The following is a 14,566-nucleotide window of genomic DNA, read 5'->3' on the forward strand; positions in this document are numbered from 1 at the left end:
CCAATGCAAGTTAAAGTCCCCCATGACGACTTACGTTTCATTCCCACATGCATCAGATATTTCTTAGTTCATTGACCATGCTGATCCTTCAGTACAGTACTAATGAAGTACTGCATTCTTATTTGTAGGCCTTGAAGCTTTATCTGGAAAGACTAGGTCAGAGAGCTGCATGAGAGGTTCTCAGCCTAGGCTTGGTTCTGGCAGGCAGGGCACATTATTAAGACACATGTCAATGGGTGACCGATGATTTTTGCAAGCCACAGGTATGGACTGGAATAATGGGAATACTGCAACTTCTCAGCACCTTTTGCACACATTTAGACAGCACATCATGTGTGCAGGATCCTCTATGATGATTAATGTGCAAGTACAACCTATCGAAGTTTAATCGACACACACGTTGTGCAGTGAATTGATATTTAGGATATCCTGGATGCAGGTTAGACTATAACCATGACCACCCTCTTAGTTTTCATGTATTGTACATTGTCATATACACAATTTGAAAGTAAAACAGAGTTGTCTTGAACAATCACCAAAAACCAAATTGTTTGATCATTTTTGACAGTGCTATTCTGAAAAACTTTGTAATGTACAATTTGGCTAATGTTTACCTGAGTTACAGTACGATTTCAAATTATATAATTGATTCTAAAGCACTTTGCATCGTCTGTGAAGATAAAACATTAATTTTATTGCCACATTATAAATGTATAGCTTCTTACCTACCTTATTGATTTCACATGACATTGCACACCGTTGAATAACAAAATAGAGGCTTATTTTACTGCTGCAGTGGATGTGTTATGTTAAACAGCTTTAGACCATAAGACATAGGAGTAGAATCAGGCCATTTGGCCCATCGAGTCACACTGCCATTCAATCATGGCTGATCCTTTTTCCCCTCCTCGGACCCACTCCCCAACCTTCTCCCCATAACCTTTGATGCCATGTCCAATCAAGAACCTAGCAAGCTCAAAGTTGGATACACCTAACGACCTGACCTCCACAGCTGCCTGTGGTCATCAGTTCCAAAAATTCACCACCCTCTGGCTGAAGAAATTACTCCGCATTTCAGTTTTACAATGATGCCCCTCTATTCTGAGGCTATGCCTTCTTGCCCACCATGGGAAACATCCTTTCCATATCTACTCTGTCTAGGCCTTTCAACATGTGAGAGGTTTCAATGAGATCCACCCTCATCGTTCTAAATTCGAGTACAGACCCAGAGCTATTAAATATTCCTCATATGATAACCCTTCCATTCCCAGAATCATCCTTGTGAACCTCCTCTGAACCCTCTCCAATGCCAGCACATCTTTTCTTAGATGAGGAGCCCAAAACTGTTCACAATATTCAAGATGAGGCCTCACCAGCACCTTATATAGCCTCAGCATCGCATCCCTGCTCTTGTATTCGAGACCTCTTGAAATAAATGCTAACATTGTATTTGCCTTCCTCACCACTGACTCTACCTGCAAGTTAACCTTTAGGATGTTCCGCACAAGGACTCCCAAGTCCTTTTGCATCCTTCTGCAATTTCTCCCTTTAGAAAATAGGCTGCACATTTATTTCCTCTACTAAAGTGCATGACCATGCATTTTCTAACATTGTATTTCATTTGCAACTTTCTTGCTCATTCTCCTAATCTAAATCCTTCTACAGCCTACCTGTTTCCTCAACACTACCTGCCCCACCACCAATCTTTGTATCACCTGCAAACTTGGCAACAAAGCCAATTATTCTGTCATTTAAATCATTGATATACAGCATTTAGGTTGCTACTATGGACATCCAGTGACCAAAGACAACTCAGAATAGTTTCCTAATTACAAAAATGGTTGTTCAAAACTCACTGATGGTGGGAATTTCAAATACATTGACTTTGTTTATGGAATTCAATTCAAGGAAGGAAACTCTACTCAGGGTTCTGTGTTGGTATCTTCAGAAAGACTGCAAAAGTTCAAGATGGCAGTTTAGTACCATCTGTCTAAGGCGAGTAGAAATAGGTGATAAATGCAAGCCATTCCAGCAAAAGCATCATACAAAAGAAAATCATGCACTGTGCTGCCACTTCTGGCTTTTCTTTTACTTATTCCTAAAACTTATTTCATTTGTTTTCTGACAGAAGGCAGTGGAGGATTGCCTTCAGGATCTGCCATTACACTTACGGTATGGATCGAGAGCAAATGTATCCAGCCAGCAAATCTCTGCTTAGTCTCTTTTGCCTTGCCCCCTACCTGCTTTCATTCTAGCTTTCCTCCTCCACACCACACTCACCTTGCCACCATTCTTTCTAAACTACCTATTCAGTCCTTGAATGCTTACCTTAAATTGTATAAAGAATTGGCAATAATTACAAAATTGCTTGACAGATTAAAAAGTAACAAACGCACCTTCCACAACATTGCTCCTTGCAGGCCAAGGAATGGGTAAATTTACATAGCAACTTATATATCTGCTTCAAAGCCAAATACTGTAAAAATATTTGTGTTATCATTATAACATGCAGAAATGCCGTACGCAATTTGTACATGATAAGATTAAAGATGAGCACAAAGATAAATGATAGGACAATATTGTTCAATGGCATTGATCAAAGGATAAATGTTGGTCAAATTATCCTGATTTTGTTAACAGTACTATAGAATTTTACTATTTCAATTTATGAAATATTTAACAATATATTAAACTTCTCTAACTTTATAACTGGAATAGGATTAGGTGGATACTTCGCTTAAAACATGAGAAATCACTGTTACTGAGGAAGACAGGCTCAAATAATACCCTGCAACCTGTACCCGACAATAAAAAAACACTAGCACGTGGGACTGGCCTTGTTACAGTAATTAGCTCCCAGATATACTTTCAGCTTAAGTCTAAGTATCCTGCAAAAATCAACATAATCAGTTTCTTACTTTTCTTCTTTACTAAAACCCAGAAGAACTAAGATAATAATTTGTAAATTATCTTAGCATTAATGATGTTTGTGGAGTGCATCCAACAGAACATGGGAATCCAAACATTCTTAAAAAAATGTAAAACCTTCATCATATAGTAAGACACTGACCAATGCTATGTAAAATATGTTTCTAAGTTGCAAATAACTTAGTCAATCTCACAATACCAATATTGTCCCTATTACCCTCAAATGTTCTTGTAGTTTTAGAAATATCTTCTATAAGTAAACAAAATAAAAAAGCTTTCACCATTCCTGTGGGGAAGTTGTTTTTATTTCCATTGAAACAACATACATTTGCATTTCTTTAGTACATGAATCAAGTACTGTCCTTCTCCACCTAATCTATGAAAATAGAAATATTCTCACAGTCTGGTATTTAATCTGTCTACACCAGGTTAAGGATCAGAAGGTAAAATATGGCCTGTAAATAACAAGCCATAGTTTGTTGATTTGCAATTTCTTCCAAGTCTTGTTGAAAATGTGATATTTATAATAGTGCTCAAAATATTGTAATGAAGATAGAAGTCCTTTTCTGTCACGGGGGGGGGGGGGGGACAAATCACACACGTAACATTCAAGTCTTTTTGCCTTATTCTGAACTGTCACTTGATTTTTTAGCTTTGTGTTTCTTTTTTTTCTTCTTTTTCCTTCTTTTCTTCTCTTTTCTCTTTTTCTTCTTCTTGTGCCTTTCACTGGAATCTGAGGAACTGCAACTCTGACTGTCTGAAGTGGTATCTTCTAACATCTGTTTCAGCTGCTGTATCCTAGAAAGAAAATGCCACATCAATGTAATTCAATTAATATCCTTACCAACTTTAATTGTCTTTTCTTCAATGATCAAGGATTGTGAATTAATGCACAATGATGAGAACCATCAGGTTAGGGAACTTATTAAAACTATGTTCACTTTTAACCTGCCTGCCTCTCAGTACAGTCCCCATCTCAATTCCCTTCTATCCTGAGGAAGTAGACATTAACAAAATGGCAATTAATCACTCATTATCATGTCAGCACCAATCAAGCACAATTAAACCTATGCTCTTATCTGCAAAGTCATTTACTACTCCTGGAGTGCTAAGATAAATCCCAGCTTCTTTAGCCTCTTGCAGTCATAAGCTACTCTTGCTTTCTTATTTGTCATCACTCCCTCTTGCAAGAAGCCAAAGGGAGAATAAGAACCAGTTCACGAGTTTCCTCTGCAACTTCCTTCCTGTCAAGCTGACCACCTCAAACTTCCTCTAAGTTTAAATTTTTTTTTTTCTCCAAATAAAGAATATATACAAATTGGAAGAGAAGTTTAACAAGTAGATATCCTCTAAGTTTATTGCCCATAAAAACTCTGAACAAATATTTTACCAGCTTCTCTCTTCCTTCTATACATGCCGCACTCCAAACCAAATCATATACCAAACCAAAACTTCCTCCTCCCTTGAACCAATTCCACTAAATTGCCAACTCTACCTCCTTTTTGTGACTCCCATGCTATTAATTAATAGTTCTTTCTTAGTTATTACTTGTGTGCCTCTGATGCTGCTTCAAGTTTTTCAGTGCACTGTACCTCACCGTGCACATAATAAACTCAATTTGACATAATCTACCAGTTCTTGCAAGCTAATGTACTCTCCTATTTGCTTTCCTTTCCAAAGTTCTCAAAATTGCTACTGTCCTGTATTAAGGCTCATCTTTCGTTGACGTGTGTTGAATCCATCCAGTAATATCTGCTAAAATGAAAGTTCAGCCACAGTGACAAGGAACATCCTTCCTGACTCTATTACCTTCATCTTTCATAATTTGTCTGCAAACTAGTTGGCCACATTGTTCTCCTCCACTTTCCCCTTAGGTATTCAGTTGATGAGGAATGTCAATCTCTCAGCTGCTTTTATTTTAAATTTGTTAAGTCAGAAATTCATCTATAGTGCTTATTTTCATTATTCATGCATTGTTACCTCTGGTGTCTCACTAAGTTTCATCCTTGACAAAGATGGATCTTAGTATCAGATCATTTACTACAAAGACCTATATCTGTCCTCTGCCAGCTCTAGACTCCATTATTCTGACACATTCCAAACTATGTTTTTTTCTTTCTGATGTTCTAAACCTTTTATTGTCATAAATTGTACCAAGTCCCACTCATTCATCATCTCTATACTAGTGACTCACATTTAAGCAGTGTCTCAGCTTTATATTTGCAAACCCCTCCAATGATTTGCTCCTTTTCTTTGTAATTTAAATTTTCCAATCAAATTATCAAACTTAATCCTGATATGTTGCGAATTATCTAAAAAAAACTAGTCAAACCTTTATTTCTTAAGGCTTTAAGATCTGATTTTGCTCCTAAAACCTTTCCCTTTCCATTTTATTTTCCTCCTTTAAGATTTTTCTTATTATGTTCCAACTCTGAATAATCTTTTGGTGTCTTCTCACATTTGCTTAGTTAAAACTTTGCTTGATAACATTTATCTCTCTTTACACAATTAGATATGCCACATGTAAGTACAAGTTCTTCATGAAGAAGATACCACTATAGAAATGATGTGGAAACCATAGAAAGAGTGCAGAGTAGATTTACAAGAATGTTGCCTGGATTGGGGAGCATGCCTTATGAGAATAGGTTGAGTGAACTCGGACTTTTCTCCTTGGAGAGACAGAGGATGAGAGGTGACTTGATAGAGATTGATCATGTGGATAGTCAGAAGCTTTTTCCCAGGGCTGAAATGGCTAGCACAAGAGGGCACAGTTTTAAGGTGCTTGGAAGTAGGTACAGAGGTGTTAGGGGTAAGTTTTTTTACGCAGAGAGTGGTGAATGCGTGGAATGGGCTGCCCGCGACGGTGGTGGAGGCAGATACAATAGGGTCTTTTAAGAGACTCCTGGACAGGTACATGAAGCTCAGAAAAATAGAGGGCTATGGGGTAACCCTAGGTAATTTCTAAGGTAAGGACATGTTCAGCACAGCTTTGTGGGCTGAAGGGCCTGTATTGTGCTGTAGGTTTTCTATGTTTCTATGATTTTATTCTACAATTACTCTAATTGTGCTTTTTTATATTAAGATCAATATTTTCCTGAAACCTTCAGCACCAATTCTATTCAAGTAAACAGTATTCATATAAAACAGCAAGAATCACATTTAGTTAATCTTTATGTTTTAATTGAAAACAATGCGGCAGGCTGGTGAACAATCCTTAGTAAGTGTTTCCAGTTATGCATTAGTCTCCCATGTCACAGACTTTATGCTTTTACAGTTATCGATAAAATGTAAAAATTAGAGCATGATTGCACTGACTGAAGTTCAGCTTTGTCATACGTATATGAAAACAGTAAAATATGGAATGAAATGCAATGCATCATTTTGCACCAATGTCCCGCACAGTCTGAAGATTGTGCTGGGGTTCGCCCATAAGTGTTGGCACGCTTCCAGTGCCAACACAGCATGCCCACAACTCACTAACCATACCGTACATCTTTCATATATATAACAATCACAGCACGGAAACAGGCCATCTCGGCCCTCCTAGTCCGTGCCGAACTCTTAATCTCACCTGGTCCCACCTACCCGCACTCAGCCCATAACCCTCCACTCCTTTCCTGTCCATATACCTATCCAATTTTACCTTAAATGACACAACTGAACTGGCCTCTACTACTTCTACAGGAAGCTCATTCCACACAGCTATCACTCTCTGAGTAAAGAAATACCCCCTCGTGTTTCCCTTAAACTTTTGCCCCCTAACTCTCAAATCATGTCCTCTCGTTTGAATCTCCCCTACTCTCAATGGAAACAGCCTATTCACGTCAACTCTATCTATCCCTCTCAAAATTTTAAATACCTCGATCAAATCCCCCCTCAACCTTCTACGCTCCAATGAATAGAGACCTAACTTGTTCAACCTTTCTCTGTAACTTAAGTGCTGAAACCCAGGTAACATCCTAGTAAATCGTCTCTGCACTCTCTCTAATTTATTGATATCTTTCCTATAATTCGGTGACCAGAACTGCACACAATATTCCAAATTTGGCCTTACCAATGCCTTGTACAATTTTAACATTATATCCCAACTTCTGTACTCAATGCTCTGATTTATAAAGGCCAGCGTTCCAAAAGCCTTCTTCACCACCCTATCTACATGAGACTCCACCTTCAGGGAACTATGCACTGTTATTCCTAGATCTCTCTGTTCCACTGCATTCCTCAATACCCCACCATTTACCCTGTATGTTCTATTTGGATTATTCCTGCCAAAATGTAGAACCTCACACTTCTCAGCATTAAACTCCATCTGCCAATGTTCAGCCCATTCTTCTAACCGGCATAAATCTCCCTGCAAGCTTTGAAAACCCACCTCATTATCCACAACACCTCCTACCTTAGTATCATCAGCATACTTACTAATCCAATTTACCACCCCATCATCCAGATCATTTATGTATATTACAAACAACATTGGGCCCAAAACAGATCCCTGAGGCACCCCGCTAGTCACCAGCCTCCATCCCGATAAACAATTATCCACCACTACTCTCTGGCATCTCCCATCTAGCCACTGTTGAATCTATTTTATTACTCCAGCATTAATACCTAACGACTGAACCTTCTTAACTAACCTTCCATGTGGAACTTTGTCAAAGGCCTTGCTGAAGTCCATATAGACTACATCCACTGCCTTACCCTCGTCAACATTCCTCGTAACTTCTTCAAAAAATTCAATAAGGTTTGTCAAACATGACCTTCCACGCACAAATCCATGCTGGCTACTCCTAATCAGATCCTGTCTATCCAGATAATTATAAATACTATCTCTAAGAATACTTTCCATTAATTTACCCACCACTGATGTCAAACTGACAGGTCTATGATTGCTAGGCTTACTTCTAGAACCCTTTTTAAACAATGGAACCACATGAGCAATACGCCAATCCTCCGGCACAATCCCCGTTTCTAATGACATCTGAAAGATTTCGTCAGAGCCCCTGCTATCTCTACACCAACTTCCCTCAAGGTCCTGGGGAATATCCTGTCAGGACCCGGAGATTTATCCACTTTTAAATTTCTTAAAAGCACCAGTACTTCCACCTCTTTAATTGTCATAGGTTCCATAACTTCCTTACTTGTTTCCCACACCTTACACAATTCAATATCCTTCTCCTTAGTGAATACCGAAGAGAAGAAATCGTTCAAAATCTCTCCCATCTCCCTCGGCTCCACACATAGCTGACCACCCTGATTCTCTAAGGGACCAATTTTATCCCTCACTATCCTCTTGCTTTTAATATAACTGTAGAAACCTTTCGGATTTACTTCCACCTTATTTGCCAAACCAAACTTGTATCTTCTTTTAGCTTTTCTAATCTCTTTCTTAAGATTCCTTTTACATTCTTTATATTCCTCGAGCAATTCCTTTACTCCATGCTGCCTATATCTATTGTAGACATCCCTCTTTTTCCGAACCAAGTTTCTAATATCCCTTGAAAACCATGGCGCTTTCAAACCTTTAACCTTTCCTTTCAACTTAACAGGAACATAAAGATTCTGTACCCTCATAATTTCACCCTAAATGACCTCCATTTCTCTATTACATCCTTCCCATAAAACAACTTGACCCAATCCACTCTCTCTAAATCCCTTCGCATCTCCTCAACGTTAGCCTTTCTCCAATCAAAAATCTCAACTCTAGGTCCAGTCCTGTCCTTCTCCATAATTATATTGAAGCTAATGCTATTGTGATCACTGGACCCGAAGAGCTCCCCAACACATACATCTGTCAGCTGACCTATCGCATTCCCTAACAGGAGATCCAACACTGCCCCATCTCTAGTCGGTACTTCTATGTATTGTTGCAAAAAACTATCCTGCACACATTTCACAAACTCTAAACCATCCAGCCCTTTTACAGAATGAGCTTCCCAATCTATGTGTGGAAAATTAAAATCTCCCACAATCACCACCTTGTGTTTACTACAAATATCTGCTATCTCCTTACACATTTGCTCTTCCAACTCACGCTCCCCATTAGGTGGCCTATAATACACTCCTATCAGTGTTACTACACCTTTCCCATTCCTCAATTCCACCCAAATAGCCTCCCTAGAGGAGCTCTCTAATCTATCCTTCCAAAGCACCGCCATAAGATTTTCTCGGACAAGCAATGCAACACCTCCTCCTCTGGCCCCTCCTACTCTATCACACCTGAAGCAACTAAATCCAGGAATATTTAGTTGCCAATCACACCCTTCCTGCAACCATGTTTCACTAATAGCTACAACGTCATAATTCCAGGTATCAATCCACGCTTTAAGCTCATCCACCTTTCTTACAATGCTCCTAGCATTAAAATAGATACATTTAAGATACTCTCCACCTCCTCCTCTCTTCTCTCTTTGAAATGTGTGGAGAAACCGGAGCACCCAGAGGAAACCCATGTGGTTGTTAAACCAAATGCCAAGATTCATCAACAGTTCAATAAAAATCCTTTGCATTTAAGATCTTATAACTTTAAAATTACATAATATATAATCCTCATAATCTTCAGATCACTGTGGGTTAGCATATCTTCATTTTCATAACCTTCTCCAGCATTGTCATCAGATCTGTGTATTATGTCAAATCTGGTCTTCTGCTCATTCCCAATTTCCTTCCTCTAAAATGTTAGTTGTATGCCCCATTATCAAATAACACAATAACCTACTAAAATTACAAAGAAAGAATATTTCTTAAGCAACACACACAAATTGCTGCAGGAACTCAGCAGGTCAGGCAGCATCTATGGAAATGAATATATATTCGATGTTTCAGGCCGATATCCTTCTTCAGGACTGAGAATGAAGGGGGAAGATGCCAGAATAAAAAGTTGGGGGGAGGGAAAGGGAGGGTAGCTGGAAGATGATAGATGAAGCTAGATGGGTAGGAAAGGTTAAAGGCTAGAGAAGAAGGAGGAATCTGATAGGAGAGAAGAGTGGACCATAGGAGAAAGGGAAGGAGGAGGGGACCCAGAGGGAAACAATAGGCAGGTTAGAAGAAGTAAAAGGTCAGAGTGATGAATGGGGGGAGGGGGGGGGAGGTTGTGAATGGTTTATTGGAAGGAGAAATCCAAAACCATGCCATTAGGTTGGAGGGTACCCTGATCAAATATAAGGTGTTACTCCTCCACCCTGAGGAAGTTCTGTTAGTGGCTAATGGTACGGAGGTGCTCAAAACAGTCTACCAACCTACGACGAGTCTCACCAATGTAGAGGAGGCCACATCAGGAGCACCAGACACAATAGACGACCCTGTCAGATTCACAGGCAAAGTCGTAGATTGGTAGACCGCTTCAATATTAGTCTAGATTGAGCTCAGACAGAACTCTAGGCAACCAAGTGTAAATAATCACTACCAACTTCATTACAAAGGAGTTTGTACCTAGATGCATCTGCAAAGTAGGCAGTGAATCATATCATCAACTAGGTTTCATTCAAATGACCTGAGTACGAATTTCTGATCTAGAGTGCACACCTAGAAAATTTCAGACTTTTATAATACCTGTCCTAGCCTTCGCAGTGATTAAAGCTAGTATGCTCAGTTATTCAGCTAAAGCTAGTTATTCAGTAAAACTGTTACGGCAAATATTTCACACATGGTAGTAATGCGAGACCAAAACTTCACTGACTATGGGGTGAATAAAAAAATTAGTGATCTCCAACATGGTTCTATTGTAGGGCTGAATTCAGAAAATGTTACTAAAGAGCACAAACAGGGCTGTAGGGATTGGAGCTGAGAGTGGGGAAAAGGAAAGAGAACAGTAGTAATCGATTTACAAGCCAGTAACAAAGCTGGAAAGTAAATTGACTGAAGATCACATAAAATGGAGAACATTAGCAAAGGTTGCTCTCAAATAAATTGGGCGCATTTTACTTTTCATTTCCATTGTCATTTTTTTCACATTAATTATAAAAATATTGAATGATACTTTGTGTTCACGTTAACGACATCTAATTGAGGGATCTAGTTAAATGATGTAAATATACTTTCTATCACAACTTTACATCCAACTTCATCAGAAGAAAATTAGGCTGCTTTTATCTAAATTCTTCTTTCTTTGACAACTGAGTGTAATTGACAAGGAAGCATTTATTGCCTAGCCCTGATAGCACTTAAGAAGTGTGGGGTTAAATTGTTGACTTGAACTGCTACAGTCCTCAAAGTTCAAAGTAAATTTATTATTAAAGTACGTATGTTAGCAAAAACGACCCTGAGATTCAATTTCTTGCAGGCATTCATAGTAAAACAAAGAAATACAATAGAATCAATGAAGAACTACACACAAAGACAGGTGGAAATAGGCAAGTCATACAGCTCATTGGCCCAACTGGTCCATGCCATATTCCTGCAATGCAGATGGGTATGCATTTTAAAGAATTAGATTCTACAAAGATGAAGGGAAAAATATACTTCGACCCAAGAATAATATGCAATCCAGAGGGAATCTGCAAGTATTCCCATATAGCTGCTGCGTTGCTGTCTTGGTGGTAGAAGTCACAGATGCGGTTGGAGTTGCCCAGGCAAATAACAGAAATCACTTTTATACAGCATACTTTGCAACTGCACAATGACACCGGAAGGAATGAATGTTCAGAGTGGATGGGATGCCAATCAAGCAGACTGCCTTCTCCTCGATGACACCGAACCGGAGGAGTTCCAGAGCTGCATTCATCTAGTAGAGTAGGTGCTGTTGCACCACCATACTTCTGACTTGTACCTTTTGCGTGTCAGGTGTGTCACTCTAAAGTACAAATGGAACTAATCTAAAACTAAGTATTCAATTTATGTAGCCTCCACTTCAAAAACAAAGTTATCCTCATCTCCCCATCTATGTAGTTCAGTGACAGAAAAATAACACTCTAACATTTATGCATATTTGGAGGTGAACCTCCAAGTTATCATCAATTTGTTCACTGCAGGATGACAGCATTGAACTTACACTCATCACTGACAAGACCAAGGTGTTCTACTTGCTATACACCACAATGCTATATAACAAGAGATCTTAATAAACTCCTATATCTTAAGAGTCAATGTTTGGTGATGGCAAACATCAATGATGAAATTCACCATCACCTTCAGCAAACCAACACATTTAGTCAACTGAGGAAAAGGGTGAAGATCAAGATCAGAAACCTAGGACAAAACTCATGGTCTATCAAGCAGTAGTAATTTCATACCTTACTGAAACTTGAGCTGTCTTCAGCAGGCATCTCTGGGCACTGCAGAGATGCCACCAATGACTTCTCTGCAAATAGTCCACAACCATTGAAATTTGATGTCAATGTCCTCCCAGGCCAACATCCCCAGTACCAAAGCTCTAATTCCACTCAGTCAGCAGTGTGTCCATATCACTCATACTGCTAATATTAATCTCCTGAAATTAACACTCTATTGCAAGCTCTGCCATGGAAAGAGGTATCAATGAACAGAGCAAAAGATTCAATGACCTCAAAGCCTCCATGAAGAAATACAAATTGACTATTCTAAACAGAGGAGCACTAGGACGACACTGAAAACACTGAGCCTCTACATCGGGAGCATGTGTGGGCCTAGTGTAAATGCCAGAAGGAATACGCAACCTCATAATCTCTGAACAGCTGTTTAATTAGGTACTTCCTTGTCAACTTTGGTACAATCTGCAAGACTCTTAGGTTAGCTCAGAACTATAGATCAAAGGTGGAAGTAAGTCACATCAAAGACACCAGGCGAGGTCATTTGATTCCAAATAATTGGTTTACTGATCATCACAGAATATCTCTCTGGTCTGTCAATGATCAGGCTCTTGAACCAAAAGGGATAACTTCACTTGCCCCATCAATGAAATGTTCCCACAACCTATGGACTTACTTTCAAGGACTCTTCATCTCATGTTCTTGATATTTATTGCTTTTTTATTTATTATTACTTTCTTTTTGTATTTGGGCAGTTTAATGTCTTTTACACACTTGTTGAACACCCAAGTTGGTACAGTCTTTCATTGATTCTGTTATGGTTATTAGTCTATTATAGATTTATTAAGTATGCATGCAGGAAAATGAATCTCAGGGTTGTATATTGTGACATACATGCACTTTAATAAATTTACTTTGAAAGATTTAGAACTTTACTTCCTGCTCCCTCCTCTTTCCCTCTCCACTTCCCCTCCCCTTTTCCCAACCATAATTCTTCTCTCCCTGCTCCCTTCCCACACTCAGTCCACAAAAGAGACCCAGATCAGAACCAGGTTTATCATCACTCACGTATATCATAAAACATGTTTTTGTTTTTCAGCAGTACAGTGCAATACATAAAATTACTACAGTACTGTGCAAAAGTCTTAGGCACCCTAGATTTATACAAATGCCTAAGACTTTTGCACAGTACTGTAGGTTGCTACCAAATATGTGTACTTTTATTTTTGTATCTCATTATGACACAAGCTGGTATTATATTTATGCAGGTTTCTAAACAGTCCCACACCATTGTTCCATCCCTGCAACGAATATCTAATTGCTCATATGAAATCTTTGAAATTCCGTAAGCCCCACTAAATCTAAATATTTTAAGATAACTCCCTCACAATGCTCGCATATCATTCCAAAGGCAGTCACATTGTTCAAGACACTGAACTTACCAACTTCTTCAACTTATTCTGGACAAATAAATACCATACGAGTTCAATGGAAACACAGTAATCTCCAACTTGAGAGCATCAACATCAATTTCTCTAATTTCTGGTAACCACTCTGCTCTGTTTATCCCCTCCCTTTTTATTTTCCTGTGTCCTTCTGGCTCCTTTACCCCTTCTCTTTCTCCATCCTCGCCCTCCCAACCTGCCTATCCACACATTCCTTCCTCCCTCTGGTTCCCACCTTCTTACTCTTTATTCCATGGTCTACTGTCGTCTGCTATTGGATTCCATCTTATTTTTACCGAACACCTCCCAGCTTCTTACATCATCTCCCCTCTCTTGGATCCACCCATCACCTGCCAGCTCCTGCTGCTCCCTCTCCCTCTACCCTTTTATTCTGGTTTCTACTCTTTCTTTCCAGATGAAGGGTCTCAGCTTTAAACATTGACTGTTTCCCTCCACAGATGCCGCCTGACCTGCTGAGTTCCTCCAGCATTTTGTATGTTTCTCTAAAACTTCCTAGTTTATTTTTTACTGTTTAATAATGGAGTGGCATTGGCAGTACTCTAATCTAAAGGGCAGACCCTGAAACAAGAACTTGTAAGATCAAGACAATATACTTAAGGAAAGTACTGCAGAAGTTGGAAATCTAAAATCTAAAATGCTGGAAAAGTTCAGCAGGTTTATGGAAGAAAATATGAGTTAACATTTCTGGTCAATGATCTTTCCTCAGAACTAGGAAAGGATTGAAATCAAACATTTTTAAAAAGGTCTATAGTGGGGGTTGGGGGGGTGAGTGGTGAAGAACTAAGATAATGATACAGACTTAAAATTATAGGCAAACTAGACAAGGGAAATGTAAGGGGATTTTAAAATAAACAAACAGGAATTATCACAAATTCAAAATAGAATCAATCAGGACCTTCAAAAGACACAAAAATTAAAAGTTTATATGGAAGGAGTGAGGGAAAAGGTGGA

General features: G+C 39.0%; 1 protein-coding gene across 1 annotated transcript in view; it reads right to left on the reverse strand.

The window, feature by feature from the left end:
- Positions 1-3,215: 3,215 nt before the first annotated feature.
- Positions 3,216-14,566, reverse strand: part of rp9 (RP9 pre-mRNA splicing factor) — a 32,111-nt gene continuing 20,760 nt past the window's right edge. The window contains exon 6 of the mRNA XM_073024058.1: positions 3,216-3,726. Coding sequence (XP_072880159.1) covers positions 3,552-3,726 — 175 coding nt within the window. The 3' untranslated portion in view covers positions 3,216-3,551. The remainder of the gene's footprint in view (positions 3,727-14,566) is intronic.

The sequence above is a fragment of the Hemitrygon akajei genome, chromosome 20 (assembly GCF_048418815.1).
Source record: "Hemitrygon akajei chromosome 20, sHemAka1.3, whole genome shotgun sequence".
NCBI lineage: Eukaryota > Metazoa > Chordata > Chondrichthyes > Myliobatiformes > Dasyatidae > Hemitrygon > Hemitrygon akajei.